We start from the raw sequence: 20,393 nt of genomic DNA, 5'->3' as shown, positions 1-20,393 counted from the left end.
TTATGATTTCTACCCTTTACTGTAAAACTGTAAAATATGTCTTCAGTAAAAACCCTAAGAAAAAAAAAATCTCATTCTCAAAATCAAAGTCATTTTTATACTTTTTTCACTTAGTCTTACTTTTTCCCAAAATGGAAAGTACAGTTGTTCACTAAATTTTAAAATATGGTTCATCCAGAAAAACTTAGAAATGAAAAAGAAACCCATCTTATTTAAAATGTAACAGTATAAAGGGTCTACTGAAACTATAATTTCAAAATTCATTTCAACCATACCACTGTACTAATGCTAACCCCAAGGCATAATATCCACAACATACTGAAAAAGGCAATTTTATTTTTTATTTTTAAACTGTTTTAGGCAAGGAAGGAATTCATACTTTATTCCTCAGAGCATGTTGCAGCATGTTGATAAAAGGGTTTATGTGCAGTAATTAAAGCTGGATCTCAGAAAAGCCATCCCTTTTTGACTTCATGTTAGATTAAAAACACCCACTAAAATGTATAGCAGTCTTTCTGGCCCTTCCTCTTCCTCCCAGTTTTAGTCATAATCCCACCAAATTAAATTTTAGAGGACTGAGATTTACAATTCTCATATAATATTTCTTCTAAACACTCTCATTTTCAGGCTCTAAACCCACTATGTGCCACATGCATCCCAAGTATGCATATTGATACAAGCTTGGTATAATTTATCAAATTGCTGGGGAAAAGACAAGAAAGAAAATACTAAAAACAATTTTTGAAAAAAAATATACATCATAGTATAAAGGTGTATTAAGAATTGTAAGGAAAAAATAATAAATAATAATAAGGATATTGTAATAAATAATTAATAAATAGAGATCAGAGAACAAAAAAATTTAAAATTAAAAATAAAGTAGCATTTACTATTAAAAAAATATATGTATATATATATATATTTACACACACGTTTCTATTCCCTCTACCTCTCAAATGAAAAGTATTCAGGTGTCTGTGGGGAAATAAAAGAAAGTAAATCTTTTCTTCCTCCTGCAAAAGAGGTTCTATTTTCTTAAAAAAAAAAAAAAAAAAAAGTCCCCTGCACCCCCAGGTACTAAGGATTGAACCCAGGAATGCTTGATCTACCACTGGGCTACATTTCTAGCTTTTCTTTCTTTTTTTTTTTAATTCTGAAAAGGTCTCATTAAGTTGCCCAGGCTGGCTTTGAACTTGTGATCCTCCTTCCGTAGCCTCCCAAATGGCTAGATTTACAGGTTTGTGTCACTGTACCTGGCCAAAGAACATTTTAAAATATATTATTTCTTATCTTTTTTTCATGTGCTTCTTTTCTGGTAGCTTCACATACCAGGAATAACAACTGAGACATTTTAACATAAATACCAAGTCCTCTTGGTAGGTCTGTCCTTCCGCTTCCCAGTAAAGAGATTCTATTTTCCTGACAAACTCCTAAAGTGGAAAAACTATTCAAGGCCAGAGATAAATGGCACAGCTATTCCAACACAAGCCCCCAGGTCTTCCCACAAAGTCCACAGTATTTGATTTTTTCCAAATTACTGCTGAAGGGGTTTCCCAAAATGACTGTGATGTGATTAGGGATTATGGTGACCATACAACTCTAGTCTTTCTGTAAGTTATAGAAAACCAACAAGAAAAGGACAATGAGACAGCCAATACACAAACTCCAACAACTGTTTTCAATATTCAATTACTGACAGGGAAGAAGACTTGAAGTTGAGGAACAGAGCTCACCTTCAAAGCCCTCAGGTTAAGAAGGGTGCTCAACAAATAAAGTCAGATTCTGACAATTCATAAAATGCATCCTTCAGTTCTCTAGAATGGAAATTGCTATCTACTGTACTTGGGGGTTTACCTGACTATGCTCCTGGATACCATACAAAAGCTGCAATCTTTCTTCTTCGACTAATATTTTAAAGTATCTGCTTGGGTTTTTCCTGCAGACATGATACATAGCCCACAATGCCCAGGCTGAACTGTTGGTTGAGAGAAGTTGCCAAGGAGTGTAAAAATGAATTGCAAGATCTGTACGTCATTACCAACATTCTTACAAGTTGAATTTGGCCAATACTGCATGGTTGCAAGCATATCCTGGCAAGCATCTGCCAGTCAAAGAATAACCAGGGCTGTTTGTCAGGTAGACTACAGCAGAATAGCTCACTAATTCCTTGGTATAAAGTAAATTGTTGATTTGCTTCATCACATCTTCAGTCACTATTGGAAAAGAACTCTTTGACTTCAGCTATGTTGTTTAAAAGACCAAGTACATTGTTTTGTACTGAAGACTCTGAAAAAAGTCACTAAAACTTGGATAAAGCTCACCAATCCTTGATTTTCAATGATATGTTGCAGTCACCTGGTAACTCTGTAAGATAATAAAAAGCTTTCAAACTAACAAGAGGGTAACAACATCTACATTCTTAGTGATCTATGTTTTATTATTGCTAGAAGTTCCTTAACTTCCATGAAGAGCTCTTCTTGAAGTTGTTCAATTTGCCCAGGTGACAGCTGCAGTACTGGAATCCAGATGATAAGCACTGCCACTGCTTATGTAACCAACTTGGCAGTATCAACCCTGTCAAATAGAATGTCCACAAGAATTCTTCAACTGGTTAAGAAAAGAAGACACCACTTCTATAACTGTTGGTAATAGGAAAAACTTTTCAGAGTCTTGAAAAGGAAACAGGTAAACAAGCATTGATCAGAGCCAGGCCCTAACGTGTTGAGAGCACAACCACTGGCTGTGAACTGCACTGGCAAATCCCTAATGAGTCTTTATTCCTATAGTAACAAACTTTGAAATGGCAGGCATGATATATGCATTAAAAATACCTCTATGAAGAACTTATAAAGAAGGCTGGGATTGTGGCTCAGCGATAGAGTGCTCGCCTAGCACTCTACCCAGTGGTGGTGTGGATTTGGGCAGAGAACGTGGATTTCCCCAGAACGTGTTTGTAGAGGGCCGGTGTGAGATCGGGAATAAAGAATTGCTGTTTGAATCTACAAAGCTGTGAGTGGCTCGTGATTTTCTGCCCAGCCAGACTGCAGCATTTGGTGGCTCGTAAGCGGAACACTTGAAGCTTGGGGGTAAGTGAAATTGCTTGCCCCTGAGGGAAGGCGAGAGAATGGGTGACCATTTCAAAAAACAATGTGTTCTTCTTTTGATTTATTTTGTTTTTGTTTCAAGCTGCCTATCCCTAGAAATTTCTCAGGCAAACTGGAAAAAATGGTTTGAAGTTTGTCGGCCCTGAGGAAGAGAAAATTGATAACGATTTTTTATTCCGTTTTTGTTTCATTCAGTTTCGGTTTTGTTTTGTGTTATCTTATTGGGTTGGGTTGTTATCTTTATAGTAGATTAGAAATTAGTGAAAAACAAACCGAAAAGATGTTAAGTAAATTGTTAGAGGTTCAGACCATGGAGAAAGACATTTTAGATCAAGCAAAAGAGAAGGTCTCTCGAGCTAATCAGACAGAAGAAGAAAATTTAAAGGAAAAGGGGTTGTTAGGAAAAAGGCCACAACAGGAGGCTGTTACTAACTCCATTTTATCACCAGAGGGCGTAATTCAACCAACAGCCCCACCAATGGAGACAGCTGAGTGGCCCTCAAACCCCATAGTTGATAAATGGGATCCTGAGACAGGACCTCAAAGATTAGCATGCCCTGTACTTGAACAGGTAGGAGGGCAGCGAATTCACCGTGCTTTAGATTTTAAAACAGTAAAGCAGTTAAAGGAGGCTGTAACAACCTATGGTCCCCAAGCTCCCTTCACGGTAAGCATGGTCGAGTCCATTACTAACTTGGACATGACGCCAGCAGATTGGGCTAGCATGTGTAAATCTGTGCTAAATGGAGGACAATATTTGTTATGGAAGGTTGCCAATGAGGAATTTTGCGCGGAGACAGCTAGGCGAAATGCAGCAGCCGGTTATCCTCAAAGAAATCTAGATATGTTGTTAGGACAAGGACCTTATGAGGGTCAGCGGCAACAAATTGAATATGATCCTGCTATATATGCACAAATTGCTGCAGACGCAGTTAGGGCATGGAAGACTTTACAAGGACATGGAGATTTACAAGGTCAGCTATCTAAGGTAATACAGAGAGCTAATGAACCTTACGCTGACTTTGTAGATAGGCTAATTCAAATGGCTACCAAAATTTTTGGGGATACAGAACAAGCAATGCCATTAATAAAACAACTGGCTTATGACCAAGCAAATCGTTGCTGCAGAGAGGTTATTAGACCATGGAGACATGAAGATTTAAACACATATATTAAATTATGTAGAGACATTAATGAACAAGAGCAAGTCGTGGCAGCTGCAGTAAAACAGGCTTTAGATGCCAGAGACATTAATGAACAAGGGCAAATTGTGGCAGCTGCAGTAAGACAGGCTTTAGATGCCAGGCCAAGAACATGCTACAATTGTGAACAAACAGGACATTTTAAAAGGAATTGCCCCATAGGAGGAGTGGTTAATGAAACTAGGTATCAAAGGAGTAGAATACCGGGTATTTGCCCACGATGCCGTAGAGGGAGACATTGGGTATATACAGTTAATGCTATAGTATCCCTTGAAGATGCTGGTAGGATTTCCCCTTCCTCTACTGTTTTCTCTTTGCTTTCCACTATACAAAGTCTAATCTGGGACAGAAAAGATCCGTTCTTTATAGGACATATCAGGGCACATACAGGATTGCCTGGAGCCCTTAGTTTGGGCAATGATTTAGCAGATAAAACTACACATGACATACATATTTTCTCTACACTAGAACAAGCTATAAATTTTCATTAAAAGTTCCATGTCAATGCTAATACTTTACAAAAGTGTTTTAAAATAACTAAGGAACAAGCTAGACAAATAATAAAACAATGTCAAAATTGTGTGACGTTTTGCCACAAGTTAATCTTGGAGTCAATCCTAGAGGATTGATACCTAACCATATTTGGGAGATGGATGTCACACACTTGCCAGAATTTGGAAAATTAAAATATTTGCATGTTACAGTTGATACTTCTTTTGGATTTTTGATGGGCTGCCCTCATGCCGGAGAAAAAACTAAAGATGTTATAGCTCATTGCTTACAAAATTTTGCCACTGTGGGCGTTCCAAAACAGTTAAAAACCAATAATGGTCCTAGTTATACTTCTAACCCTTTTAAACAATTTTGCTCATCATTTGGTATTACTCATATAACAGGAATCCCATACAATCCACAGGGACAAGGCATAGTTGAAAGAGCTCATCAAACTATTAAAACGTACTTATTAAAGCAAAAAGAGGGAATTGGAAAGGGGTATATATCCCCCAAAGATAAACTTAAAATAACCCTTTTTACTCTAAACTTTTTAAATTTGGATTCATCAGGACTTAGTGCTGCGGAAAGGCATATGTATCCAAAAAATGTACATAAGCCTAAAGTACTTTGGAAAGATATTCTAACAGGACAATGGAAAGGTCCTGACCCAGTGATTGTCTGGAGTCGGGGTTCTGTTTGTGTTTTTCCACAGGGAGAACAGCAACCAGAGAGTTTAGTTAGTCTCCAGAGAGACTAACTAAAGCAATTTCTACAGATCAAAAAGAAGATGATTTGACTCAAATCCATAACAGCTGATATCCAGAGCTCCAGCTTGGCTATTCTTACATCTGTGACAGTGATTAACCAGGGTGCTTTTTTTCAATATCTACTTTATTATTGCATTTTTCCACATCATAAGGTTCTATTTTTATTTTTGAGCTCATACAAACCTAGGTTAATGTTTTTCTGATCAGTTTTATTTTTTGACTGGAGTTTTTAAACATTGCAATGGAGATTTCACCTACATAAAGCTACAAGGCTTTATTATTGTCTTATGTGTTGTACGTTTGTGTGCACATTTGTGTTTTGTGTTGTATGTCTGTGTGTGCATATGTCCATATATCATATATGAGGAGCGCTCATGAAAAAATGGATCTGAATTATTTTTTTTTCTATTCACGTGATTTAAATGGCTTAATTTAAATCAGGTAAACAGCTGTTAAGGATTGTTTTTAAAGGAGGTTAACTGATCTGTTTGTTTACTTTCACCTTTCCTTTTCATTATATTTAACAATTCTTTTCAGGATAATGTCTCTTTAGCATCATTGCCAGAATTCCTATCTTCATCTCAGTGCCGGTGAAGACAAAGATAAAACCAAACTACAGCTTCTATGATAGCTATCACAGTAAACTGTATAAACTGATGCATCAATGAATATAACTCAACAAGTAATGCTCAATCAAGGAGTCAACTTACTTTGGGAGGAAACGGACTTTGGGAGGAAACGGACATATTGATAGATTCCTTCGCTTTGAACTGCTTGCAGAACTTGTCTGGACTATGTAACTATCGTTTGGTGCAGCAAATTGTGGTAGTGCTGGCATATCTTTGCTGATGGTGTCACCAGTGATGCAATTTTTATTTCCTTGCCCGCGCACCCATGTTAATTGTGGTAATGCTGGCATATCTTTGCTGATGGTGTCACCAGTGATGCAATTTTGATTTCCTTGCCAGCGCACCACATGTTAATTGTGGTAGTGCTGGCATATCTTTGCTGATGGTGTCACCAGTGATGCAATTTTTCCAAAGGAGCCGTCAATTGGCTTGGTGTCGTGGCATTTCTGTATCCTCCTCCCTTCTGCTAGTGATGGTCTAAAATTTGGGGGCCAATGGCTATATGCTGGACCGGCAGTCAGTGACGGGTATGATCCAATTGCAGTGGTATCAACCTAAGACAGGAGGCTGACGCCTAAAGGTCAGTTTTCCGATGACGGGTAAGAACCATATGTTGAATTGGACAACCTACCAGGCATGGTCCTTAAGCCACATTGCTTGTTGTTTAATTAATCAGAAGGGGGGAGATGCTGAGAGCCATTAGCCAAGTAGGTATGACAATTTCCTTGCCAGCGTACCCCATGTTGCTTACAGGAAGGACTCGTGGTAAAATGGACCTGCCTTGGACATTTTGCAGTGACATTGCATGTAAGGTGACCTTGCTCAAGGACCAGGGCGGATTCGGGTTTAGGGCGGATCAGGGTTTAAAGCTCTCCTTGGATTTAGGGCGTTCCCGGTTTAGGACAATCCGGGTTTAGGGCGGTTCCAGTTTTAAGGTTATTCCTGCTGGGAATAGGGCGTATCCTGCTGCCTGAGTTCCCCTTGAGTTCTCAGGGGATTCAGACAGTATTTTTGGGAGACAGAAGCCCAGTGGTGGTGTGGATTTGGGCAGAGAACGTGGATTTCCCCAGAATGTGTTTGTAGAGGGCAGGTGTGAGATCGGGAATAAAGAATTGCTGTTTGAATCTACAAAGCTGTGAATGGCTCGTGATTTTGTGTCCAGCCAGACTGCGGCAGGTGGGACCTGGGTTCGATCTTCAGCACCACATAAAAATAAAGGCATTGTGTTGTGTCCATCTACATCTAAAAAATAAATATTAAAAAAAGAACCTATAAAGAGATTCGTTCATAAAACATGACCTGTTCCTATATCAGCTCAGTGCTTCAGAAATCTAACTCATATTGGCTTCTCCAAAAATCTTCAATCTTCATGTAGTAAAGAAGTCAGAATAACCAATATCTGTATCTAAGAGTCCCACAAATTGTATTACGGGCTACTGTGGTATAAACAACTCTACAGCTCCATCAGTGATGAAACTGCCCCCAGAAATATCCAAGGAAATATTTGGCAGGATATCCTTCTTCTGCATCAAATAAAAAGCTAGCTCTGATTTGAGTTGCCTTTGATCAAAAATATCAAGGTAAAGCAGACATTTAAGTTCTCTGATGACTGCAAGGATTTGTGGTTTGCTCGTTGTTAGGCATTTCAGGTAGTGCAGTGTGAGAGACTTGAGTCAATCCTTACAGGTAAGAAATGCAGATATGCTCATGACCAGAGTATTAGTGATATCCAAGTTTTCCAGGTTTGGTAACTAAGAAACATTAGCCAGGTCTTCATTGTGAAAGTAAACACTGAAATCACCTAAAATGTGAAGACCAGTAAGATGACCAAAGGACAATAGTCTTGAATCTTAAGAAATGCTTATTAAATCTAACAGGAGACACTGGAGGTTTTGCTAGATCCAGCTACTGCTGCAAAGTCTACTTACAATGTTTGGGACTGGAAGGTCAGAGTGCACTGCGTGACATCTACCTTAATGAATATGATGGCAGAAGGCTTTTATGAAAGTAAATGCAGAGATTTTAGCTTTGGGGATATTAACCATCTCCAGGTTCATTTGCCTTGGAAAACACTTACTATTCTATCAATCAGCTTCTTTTTACCACACACCAGCCTGAGCATCCTTTCTGGGCTTCGGGAAGGAAGAAAGTCCAGGGTGACAGGACCACATGCCAGAGCCAGAACCATGGTGATCCCTGCCCATGGGGCACTAAGAAGAGAAGAGGCTACAAGCAGGGGCTGGGATCCTATGAGAGCTATCGGTCCACAGCAGGCGACTGCTGGACAGCATCAACTAAGGCAGTTTTAAATTAGCGAACAATTTGTTTCACATGAAACAGATAAGGCAAAATGAATATCCACTTTATTATACTGATAAATACATAAACTCCAGGTCACTCAATGCCTTCAACTGTGGAAATAAGATAGTACAGATAGAGGATCCTCTGTAATTATATAGAAGTCACAAAACAAGTTAAAAACAGCTGACAGTATTATGAGAGTAATTAACTTGTTCTCTCCAGTTTTGTTTTGTTATCAACAACTAACAAATCTTAGAAGATTCCTTAAGTAGTTATTTTATTCTTGGCAGTTCATCTCTACAAAAACCTAGCATGTTACAGATACAACCACTGTCATTCATTATCACAAACAAGTAGATATTTATAGCAGACTATACACATGTTAGGTAAACTTTCATTAATTCATTAAATAAACAGGCTGAAACCAATTACACAAAAATGTTTTTAATTTGTGTGTGTGTGGGGGGGGGTAATTGGGACTGAACCCAGGAGCATCTGCCTCTGAGCTATATACCCAGCACTTTTTAAACTTTTTCTTATCTGTTCTTTTAGATATACATGACAGTACAGTGTATTGTGACATATTATACATACATAGAGTATAACTTATTCTAATTAGGATCCCATTCTTGTGGTTGTACATGAGGTGGAGTTTCACTGGCTTGTATTCATATATGAACATACCAAAGTTACATCCGATAGTCTGATCCATTCTTCTATCTTTCCTATTCCTATCCTCTCTTCCTTCTCTTCATTCCCCTTTTTCTAAACAATGAACTTCTGTTCTTCCCTACCCCAACCCCTTGTGTTGGGTTTGTGTATGTGTGTTAGCATCCACATATCAGAGAAAACATTTGGCCTTTGTTTTGGGGGGACTGGCTTATTTCGCTTAGCATGATAGTCTTCAGTTCTATCCACTTAACAGCAAATGCCATAATTTCATTCTTCTTTATGGCTCCATAATATTCCATTGTACATATATACCAAATTTTCTTTATCCATTTATCTGATGAAGAACACCTAGGCTGATTCCATAGCTTAGCTATAGAGAATTTAACTGCTACAAATATTGTTGTGGCTGTATCACTGTAATATGATAATTTTAAGTCCTTTAGGTATCTACTGAGGAGTGGGATAACTGGGTCAAATGGTGGTCCTTTTTATATTTTATTTTAAGACAGGGTATCACTAAGTTGCTAAGGTTGACCTCAATCTTGCAATCCTCCTGTCTCAGCCTACTGAATAGCTGGGATTAGAAGCATGCACCACCATTTCCAGATTAATTACACAAAATTTTAATAGTAATACAAAATGAAATGCAGTTAAAAAATAGTCTGTCAATCTGTGAGATGAATAGAGAGCCTACAACTTGGAAGCAAATTTTTACCCCTCACACATCAGATAGAGCACTAATCTCTAGGGTATATAAAGAACACAAAAAGTTAAGCACCAAAAAAACAAATAACCCAATCAATAAATGGTCCAAGGAACTCAACAGACACTTCTCAGAAGTGTCAATCAACAAATATATGAAAAAATGTTCATCATCACTAGCAATTAGAGAAAAGCAAGTCAAAACTACTCTAAGGTATCATTTCACTCCAGTCAAAATAGCAGCTATTACGAAGAAAAACAACAATAAGTGTTGGTGAGGATGTCGGGAAAAAGGTACACTCATACATTGCTGGTGAGACTGCAAATTGGTTCAGCCAATATGGAAAGCAGTATGGAGATTCCTTGGAAAACTGGAAATGGAACCACCATTTGATCCAGCTATCCCTTTCCTAGGTCTAAACTCAAAGGACTTAAAAACAGCATAGTATAGGAACACAGTCACATTAATGTTTATAGCAGCACAATTCACAACAGCTAAACTGTGGAACCAACCTGAATGTCCTTCAGTAGATGAATGGATAAAAAAAAAATGGCAAATATACACAATGGAATATTACTCAGCAATAAAAAGGAATAAGATCATGGCATTTGCAGGTAAATGGATGGCATTGAAGAAGATAATGCTAAGTGAAGTTAGCCAATCCTCAAAAAACAAATGCCTAATGTTTACTCTGATATTAGGAGGCTGATTCCTAGTGGGGTAGGGAGGGGGAACATGGGAGGAATAGACAAACTCTAGATAGGGCTGTGTGGGAGGGGAAGTGAGGGGGCAGAGGGTTTGCAAGAATAGTGGAATGTGATGGACATCACTATCCAAAGTACATGTATGAAGAAGATACAAATTGGTGTGAACATACTTTATATCAGAAATATGAAAATTTGTGCTGTATATGTGTAATAAGAATTGTAATACAATCCGATATCATTTATTTTTTAAAAAATCAATTTAAAAATTTTTAAAAATAGTCTGTCAAACTTCAAAGAAAAAAAGATAACCCTTTGTTTACCTTTTATTAAAACTTATGATAATACTAAACCATTGCTCAACATCATTATTCATTAGAGAAATGCAAACAAAAACCACAATGCTAATGCGGGGCACATACCTGTAATCCCAGCAACTCTGGAAGCTGAGAAAGGAGGATCTCAAGTTCAAAGCCAGCCTCAGCAACAGCAAGATGCTAAGCAACTCAGTGAGACCTGGTCTCTAATAAAATACAAAATTGGGCTGGGGATGTGGCTCAGTGGTTGAGTGACCCTGAGTTCACAACAACAAAACAAACAAAAAACCAACAAACAACAACAACAAAAAACCCACAATGTTACACTTCATAGCTAGGAGGATAATTTTGTTTTGTTTTGCTTTTTTTTTTTTAAAGAGAAAATAGTCAAGCACAGGGGTACATGCCTATAATTCCAGCAACTCAGGAAGCTGGGGCAGGAGAATCACAAATTTGAGACCAGCCTCAGCAAGTTAGTGAGATCCTGTCTCAAAATAAAAATAAAAGGACTGAGGATGTAGCTCAGTGGTCAAATGCCCCTGGGTTCAATCCCCAGTACACTCCAAAAGGAAAACAACAAGGGTTGGTGAGGATGTAGAATAATTGAAACCCTCATACATTACTGATGGGAATGTAAGATGATGGAATGTAAAGTGACGAAAACTGTGAAACAATTTGGCAGTTCCCCCAAAATTTAAACACAGTTACCATATGCATAGCTGTTTCACACCTAGGTATATAGCCAAGAGAATTAAAAATACATGTCCACATAAAAACTTGAACAGAAATGCTCATAACAGCATTATTCATCATAAACATGGAGGGGAAACAACTCAAATGTTCATCAACTGATGAGCAAATAAAATATACAATGGAATATTATTCATCCATAAAAAAGAATGAAATACTGATACATGCTACAACACAGATCTGAAAAACATTATGCAAGGCTGGGGTTATAACTCAGTGGTAGAGCACATGTCTCTCATGCATGAGGCACTGGGTTCGATACTCAGCACCACATAAAAATAAAGAAAGAAATTGTGTCCATCTACAACTAAAATTTTTTTTAATATGCAAAGTGAACAGAGTCAAATATAAAAGACCACCTATTATATGATTTCTTTTATATGAAATATCCTGAATAGAGAAATTCATAGAGACAATAAGATGACAGAGGTAAATAAGAAATATATGCAAGATTAATGGTTGTAAGTAGGACTGGGGTGAATAGACAGTAACTATTAGTGAATGGGGATTTCTTTTGGATGAGAAAAATGTTCTGGAATTAGATTGTGCTAACTAATGTGTAACTCTGTGAATATATTAAAACCACTGAAATATAAACTTTAAAAGGGTGAACTTTTTATAGCACATGTACATCTCAACAAAGTTGTTCTAAAAATACATACTGTAATGCTACATCAAAAAATTTCCTCTGGGAAATAAATCAGTCAGCAATCCAGGCAATTCAACAGTTAGCTCCGGAGGGCAAGAATCCAGCTTATTTGTGATTCTTTCCCACACTGTATACAATAGGATTTCAAATGCAATAAAAACCCAATATTTCCAAATGAACACTTTCTTTAAATCCTTCTTAATTTATGCTTTTGAAAACCTGTACACATAGATTCAATTTGTCCACAGTTAGTTAAAAGGAAAAGGTAAGCAAGAGGTACTGTGGATAAAATTGTAAGGTCTACCTTGGTCCTCAACTCTGCAGATCTTTCTTATCCATACTTTATGTGTGGTCAATACTGATAGGTTCTTATTCCTTCTATAAAAGCAAATTTGGGGCTGAGAATATACAGCTTAGTGGAGTACTTGCCTACCATGCACAAGGTCCTGGGTTGCATCTCTAACACCATCCAGAAGCCAATTGATCACAGAGACTTAAGTGTGAAGATGTTTGGATAGAAGTATTACCTCAACCATGACAGGTGTGTTGGCACATGCCTGTAATCCCAAGCTCAGGAGGCTGTGGCAGGAGGATCCTAAGTTCAAAGCCAGCCTCAACAATTTAGCAAGGCCTTAAACAACTTGGGCGAGACCCTCTCTCGAAATAAAAAACATAAAAAGGGCTGAGGATGTGGCTCAGTGATAAAGCACTCTTAGGTTCAATCTCTGGTATCCCGCCCCCACCCCCACCGCCAAAAAAAGTATTACAACTAGCTTTTTTCCTTTAACATATTATGTTTCAATTTTTAAAAAGTTCTGACTCAAAATTTTGACTACCAATAAACAATGACTCCCAAAGAAATGGCATCAATAAATGTTAACTGAATGAAATAATGAATAAAGGAAGAGTGCTATTTTTGTGGAAAGTCGAACGGAAGCTAAAAATCCCACGTCCCTACCCTAAAACCTTTAAGTCGCCAAAATTTTACATTTTGAAGATTCTAAATTGGGAATGTGGGGAAGGCAAGGCAGCCCAAAAGAAGGTGTGCAGACCTTGACTAAGGCGAACTTAACCTATGGAGCAGCTCTTTTGACTTCAGCACAGGTTCTTTTTTCCAATTGTCCACACAGTATGTACAAGGCCCTATCTGACAGCTGTTTGAAATGCAATAACAAAAAAAAAAAGATGTCATTGCCACCAGAGACAATGCAGTCTAAGTAGATGACAAGTAAACAAGGAATTACAGGACAGGCTTTGAATATGGTATAACTAAGCCAGAGAAACATAATGCTCAACATGCTCAACATGACAAATGACAAAGAGAAAGCAATATATGGAGAAAACCTGTTGATTCATGTTGGCATCAAGGTGATTGCTGGTGACAAAGGGGACAAGCACTGCCAGAATTTAGGGACTTAAGAAGCAAGTGGAACGTTGCAATAAGTATAGACAATTCAAGGATTATAGCTAAGAAGTCAGAGACAACTTGTCAAGAGTTTTCTGGTTGGTTATTTTTTTTAAGATGAGAATTTTAGGCATGTTTTAGAACTTCTAGGAGAGTATATACACTGTAATGAAGGGACTAAAGTCCTAGAGACACACTGAAAAGAGCAGATCCAGAACAAAGAAAAAGGAATTAAGCCTGGACATGCAGGAAACAACCCTTTAATTGTACCAGGAGGAGAGAAAGAATGGATACTAATAAAAGTGGATTTTTCAGCTTAAAACTGAAAATGAGTTAGGATCTGACAGATTCCAGGTAGTAAGCTTATATAAATAAGAGAATGTTGGGGTGGGAGGTTTCAGAAGATGACACTAAAGTTAAAACAGATGGGAGGATTCCTGTGATGCTCTGAGGTCCCATCTGAAGTTGGCAAACATGACTTTATTTTCCACACAATTTTATTACATGGTCTAGGAGTGCTCATGAATCAGGGAAGTGCAGTTGGGGTTGTGGCTCAGTGACAGTGCTTGCCTACCACGTGTGAGGCACTGGGGTCAATCCTCAGCACTACTTAAAAATAGATAAATAAAGTTATTAAAAAAAATCGATGAAAAGGTTAGGGTTATAGCTCAGCTTGCCTAGGACATGTGATGCACTGGGGTCAATCCTCAGCACTACTTAAAAATAAATAAATAAAATTATTAAAAAGAATAGATGAAAGGGTTGGGGTTGTAGCTCAGTGGTAGAGCACTTGCCTGGGGTGGGGGAGATGGGGGGGTGTTCCATCCTCAGTACCACATAAAAATAAATAAAAATAAAGATATTGTATCTATGTACAAGTATAAAAAATATGATGAAAAATATTTTATAAAAAAGAATCAGGGATGTAAGAATGAACACAGAAGTGATCAAGTTTGTGTGATTTGATTAGACTCAATGCAAAGATAAAGAGTAAGTTAAAGAATATTGCAACAAAGATTGATGATAAATTAACTCATGCCAAATTATCTAAATTACAAAATCTAAATATGTAATACTAACTATACTAACAAAAATTAAAAAGGGCAAGATTCGAGGTTGGATTTCCCTATAGCTATTTTCATTTTGGAACCCAGATATGATATGAATTGATGTGATCTAAATACCTCACAAATCTACAGTAAAAAGAAAAGAATCAACTACTAGAAAAAGAGTTCAGTGGCTGGGAGAATAACTCCATAGTAGCTCATGAATGAGTCCCTGAGTTCCATCCCCAGCGACATGAAAAATAAATAAATAAATAAATAAATAAATAAACAAAAAAGGATACATGGCACTATCTTATCAAACAAAAAAGTAATATGCCTATGTTACAATTGGTACACAAACTGCTTCTATCAAAACAACTATAATCAGAACGTTCTTTTAATAACCAATGGAAAATCCTTGTACTAGGCACACATGACATTAGGTTTGCTAACTTGATGCACAGGAAAACCTGGGGCAAATGTATTCTATCAAGCATATAATCAAATATTATTTTTAGCTTTAAATTTTGACAGGGAATCTTCTCAAATATTCTAAATTTCAAAAAATATTCAAGACTGTAAGAGTCAATATTCTATTTTGGAAACCCTAGATTTCTGTAAGATACTTGGATTTTCTTTTCACTGACCTTTTGTTTTAACCAATCATATCAGGTGAAGATCCTGAAGAATTTATTGTTAGTATATGTCCTAGTTAAATGACTAGGACATAGTTTGGTATGTTGTAATCAATGTTTATTATTGTTTTAAAATACTGAGAATTAGTACTAGTATTGAAGGTACTTTAATTTTATAATGTTTTATAAAGAAAGCCAAATTTTTTAAAAAGTAATTCTGTATTGCCCTTATAATCACCACAAATGTATTTATTTCTCCAGATATGAACAACAGCAAACTTTCCCCTTCTGCATTCTCCCCACTCACAAAAACTCATGTGGCTCCTTCCAAAAAATAAAATAAAAATTGTTTCCCATCCTCCCAATGTAGCAATTATGCCCAATCAGGCATCCCTACAGTGAACAAAACAGAGTTAAACTAAAGCCTGCTTACTGTCACAGAGAGTTGAGAAAGGAGAATGCTGTTTCAGTCCCCATTTATCTACCAGCATCACATAGCTGCAAGTCTTGTGATTTCTAATCTGGGTCCCCTTAGCTAGGAACACTGAGTTGCCTAAAATTAAATGAAACCTTTCCCTCCTATAGCTAAGGTGTTAAAATACCAAATCAGGAAAACGAATATTAGCACAATTTTTTCTGTCTCTTGGTAATTAACTCCCTTTCCATTTCATTCAAAACAGTTTCAACTCGAAATATGTACAAAAATAAGAGATTCTAATTAACAGTGCCTCTCTTATTGCCTTTTATAAGCAATATTTTTTCCTAAAAACCAAAAATTGTCAACAGATCAAGATCAGATAGCTCACATATTTTCGCTAAAAAATCGGAAGTAAATTAACAAGGAAATAGGGTAAAAGAAGCATTCCAATAACCAAGGAAAAAAGAATTTTGATTTAGTGTACTGAAGACTTCCCTAGTTGCTTACTTATGTTGATAATAAAATGCATAACAATTGGCTTTGAAAAAATGTAAACAAACTTTAACAGAAATATTTTATTTAGGTTCAAATCTAAATTATAAAGCTATTTTAAAACAGTAATTATTAATCATATTGCAGAAAGGCTTCTTTATCCATATAATCAATCAACCCAACCACTATTTATCAAGCACTTTTTAGTGCAAGGTATTATAATGACTATAACTCTAATTTCATAAACGTTGACATTTTAAAGAGTCTTACATATTCTAAGCCATGAACTTAGAGCTGTGCACTTTTTCATGTAACAATGTGTAAGTACTGTTGTAGTCACATTGTACCAGAGAGAAAAAAAGAAATTTAAAAGACTGCAAAAGAACTTGCTCATAGATAACTATAAGGAACCATGCTAGAAATTAAAGCCATGTAATGACTCAACTATAAGGCATCACCACTCCCTCAATCATTATTCTAGGTACTTGCCAGGAAGCCACAGCAGACACACAAATAAATACACAAGGCAAGACTAGTTAATGATATAATAAAAGTACAAATAAAGTGTGATACATGGTCACTGCCCACTAGAACCCTTCTAACTAAGGGCAAAATCAAAATAGTTTGATGTCTGTTTAAGTATTTTTAAAAAATCTAAAATTAGGTACACTAACCTCTATTAATAATTGCATGTTTTAAAATCTAGAAAACATGGTAAGTGATGTTCAATTTCATTTTAATTTAAAACCTTTCACATTTTATTGAGAAAACAGGATCTCACTTCTAGAATCTTCCAAAGCCAAAACAGGTGAGTTATTTGGAAATACGCAGAGTGAGGAATTACAAACCCAGGAATATCTTACGGCATAAAGCACCAGAAGGGATAAAAGAATTTTCTAGGGGGTACTGCAAGAAGATTTCATATCCCTACCCTTGAGTAAAACTTTAATTGAGACCAATTCTTAGTCTTCACATGTCATCTACCATTAATTTTTGCTATCTGCAAAGAAAGAAAGAAAAAGAAAGAATAATCAACTGATCTGGGCTAGGGGTGTACCTTAGCAGAAGAGTGCTTACCCAGCATGATTCAGGCCCTCCCTGGTTTGATCCCTACCACCAATAATAATAATAATAATAATAATAATGATAATAATTAAGATGTTAAAAACAATACTCAAGGAGTAAACCATAGATTCTGTATTTTAACATGAGAAACAGAAAAAAGGGGCAATTTAAAGAGAGATTAAGTTGAGATGTGTGTGAGTATTCAGGAAATTAAGAGCAAGAACCCCAGCTTCTAACAGAACCATGGATATAATGTTAGAGAATCAGGGATTGACTGGCTGCAATAGAGAAAACATGACTGATAATCCTTCAAGTACCCACCCAAATTAAAGATAGCTGGAATTTCTTTATATTAAATAAACACACACACACAAAGAAAAATTATTTATTGAGCCAGGCCCAATGGCTCACACCTATAATCCCAGTTACTCATGATGCTGAGGTAGAAGGATTATTAAGTTTGAGGCCAACCTCAGCAATTTGGTGAAACTCTGTTTCAACCATAAAAAAATAAAAGGGGCTAGGGAGGTAGCTCAGTGGTAGAGCGCTCTGGGTTCAATCTCCAGTACAGCAACAACACACACAAAAATAAACTTATTTACGCTTTTGTTTCCAGAAATCTGGGAGAAATCTGCAGTAAGCTTGCAGGGGGATGATTAAAGCCTACTTTAGGGAAACAGACTTTTAAAAACAGAACTGAGGAACAAGCCACATGATGGTGTATGATGACCATATAATTCTTGGCACATTAACTGACTTCACCTAAAATATAGCACAGAGGCAATCACCAAGGTTTTAAAGAATGTGTCCTTAAATATTTATTGTATATGTAATCTGAAAGTACTTACATAGATTCTGATTGCCTTCTTTAAAAATTTCTTAAAACTTACATTGGGGCTAGAGTTGTGGCTCAGTGGTAGAGCACTTGCCTGGCATGTATGAGGCATTGGGCTAGATTCTCAGCACCACATATAAACAAATAAATAAATGGTCCATAGACAACTAAAATATATGCATACATATAAAATTTTTTTAAAAATCTTACATTGGACAAAGTGCTCATATAACTCCAGGAGATGATACAAAATGCAACATTACTATCCTATAATCCCCCACTAGGAAAACCCCTAAGAATGAGGCTTATTTCCTTCCTTTAAGTAATAAGAATAGAGAGCAATGCCCAGTTATAGGGAGAACACAGTTGCTCAGACCCTAAGAGTTCATTCTTTCTCTGAATATTCTGCCTAGGTAAACATTTAGAATTAGAATTTCAACAATTACTACTATCAAGTGCAAACTAAGGTGTGCATGAGTCACTCTACAGGGAAGGAATAGTCTTTATTTGAAAGCAAAATGCTAGGTTAGCATAACTCTAAAAGTAGAACTTAGGCATTAAATGCCTAAGCCATATTAAATGTTGGGTATTTATTCTAACAAAGGACACAGAAAAAGTCAAAGTTAGACAGTAAGATTAGAAATTTAAGCCTCCTAAACCTGGGGCATTTGTTAAACTATTTACTTTGTTTCACTTACATAAAGTGTTACTTTTAATCACAACTAAAGAGATAATCTACACAAGTTGTAGCAAAAGTCATCATCATTACAAATATATTTAGACAAAAGGTATCACCTACAACACTGATTTACAGTTTGAAACTATAGCAAAAACCATACTTAAGGCAGAAAAGGCCACTGTATTGATAAACAGCAAATGTGGGGCGGTCCTCCTTATAATACATGGGAAGACCAACAAAAATCAAGTTACTTTGAGTACCCCTTAACCTGGAATTACTACTCCATAGCAAAAAGAAGTTATACTGAAAAACAAAGTGCAACTTTCAGTAATTAATTCGAACAATCTTTAAAGTTTTCAAAGACGTGACTGTTATATATGAAATTCAAAGAATGGTAGAAATGAGTTACTTTTAAAATACTTTTTCTTTCCAAAGTTGCTCCTTAGTGAATCTGAAGAAAAATAAATGAAAAGCAGCTTTCACTCAGTGCTGGGGTTGATAGCAAACAATTAGTAATTGTTTTAAGACACCCACTCATTTCAACTACAAAGATACTTTAACTTACAATAAAAACCGAAACCAATCTCAAATACTTCTACATTTGACAATTTAGGGCTATGGAAAAGGAAAATAAAAAGCCCTCAACTCATTACTCAACAAAGATTTTTGGACAAATGACTCTGGCAACCACTGTGGTTCAAGGAAATAAGACTAAAAATATTTTAAATCCTAACACATTCTAACTTCTGATTTCAGGCTCTACACGGTACCCCAAAGAACGAAATGTTTTTGCCACCTTCGTTCTCAAAGGCCAGGTCCGCCTGGGCCCCAAGTGACGGGGACCCGGAGGGAGTGACCAGGCGCTCCTGGCCTGGGTCCTTCATTCCCGGCCAGCCGGGCTGGCTCACGGGCGCGAACCAGTCTAGGGCGACGCGGGACTCTCTCTCACTCACCGTGAAGCGCTGATCGCCGACACTGCCCACTGAGAAGCAGTGGTCGCCAGGGTTCACAGCTCCGGTCAACACCTGGTGCAGGTTCATGTCGGCGCCTTAGTCGAGCAGTAGACGCCGCAACCGGCTCATGCCCGGGGTCAGCGGCCGCTTCCCTCCTCCTTCCCTTAGGGGCGGCGGCCGCTCTTCCGCGGCGACGCAGACAGTGATAGGCGCCAAAAGCACGAGCCTCTCAGCTGGGGCCCGCGGCTCATCCCGTGCCCAGGCAGGCAAGGCCCGGAGGGGGCGGGTCGGCGAGCGGTGGAGCGCCGCGCTCCTCGGCGCACCTGTCACTGCGCGCGAAGGCCCAGGTGAAGCTCCGGGTCCACTCACCAGCCGCGACCAAGTGCCCACTCACCAGCCAGGAGGGCCGCGCTGTCCGTACAATTCCTCTGGGCCCAGGTCAGCCGGCCCTGACCGAGCCCAAGTGGCGCAGGCAGCACGCGCTCGCCTCCCAGCCTGACCTGTGCCCTCCCGGCTCCGGTGCCCTCCACCCACACAGTCCCGGGCCGCTCACTACGCCTCTTCGGGTCCCT

General features: G+C 37.7%; 1 protein-coding gene and 2 pseudogenes across 2 annotated transcripts in view; all 3 read right to left on the bottom strand.

Moving 5' to 3' along the window:
* The window catches only part of Dmxl1 (Dmx like 1), a 175,997-nt gene extending 155,927 nt beyond the window's left edge, over positions 1-20,070 (bottom strand). The window contains exon 1 of one of the 2 annotated variants that reach the window (XM_076856669.1): positions 19,822-20,070. In XM_076856669.1, the coding sequence (XP_076712784.1) occupies positions 19,822-19,908 (87 nt within the window). In that variant the 5' untranslated portion in view covers positions 19,909-20,070. The remainder of the gene's footprint in view (positions 1-19,821) is intronic. The other variant, XM_076856670.1, reaches the window with a different exon arrangement.
* On the bottom strand, positions 1,750-2,811 carry LOC143399979 (protein zyg-11 homolog A pseudogene; annotated as a pseudogene).
* Positions 7,454-8,385, bottom strand: LOC143399978 (protein zyg-11 homolog A pseudogene; annotated as a pseudogene).
* Positions 20,071-20,393: the final 323 nt, after the last annotated feature.

Source organism: Callospermophilus lateralis, chromosome 5, assembly GCF_048772815.1.
Source record: "Callospermophilus lateralis isolate mCalLat2 chromosome 5, mCalLat2.hap1, whole genome shotgun sequence".
In the NCBI taxonomy this organism is placed as follows: domain Eukaryota; kingdom Metazoa; phylum Chordata; class Mammalia; order Rodentia; family Sciuridae; genus Callospermophilus; species Callospermophilus lateralis.
The sequence above is the reverse complement of the archived record's forward strand: the minus strand, read 5'-3'. Positions and strand labels throughout refer to the sequence as shown.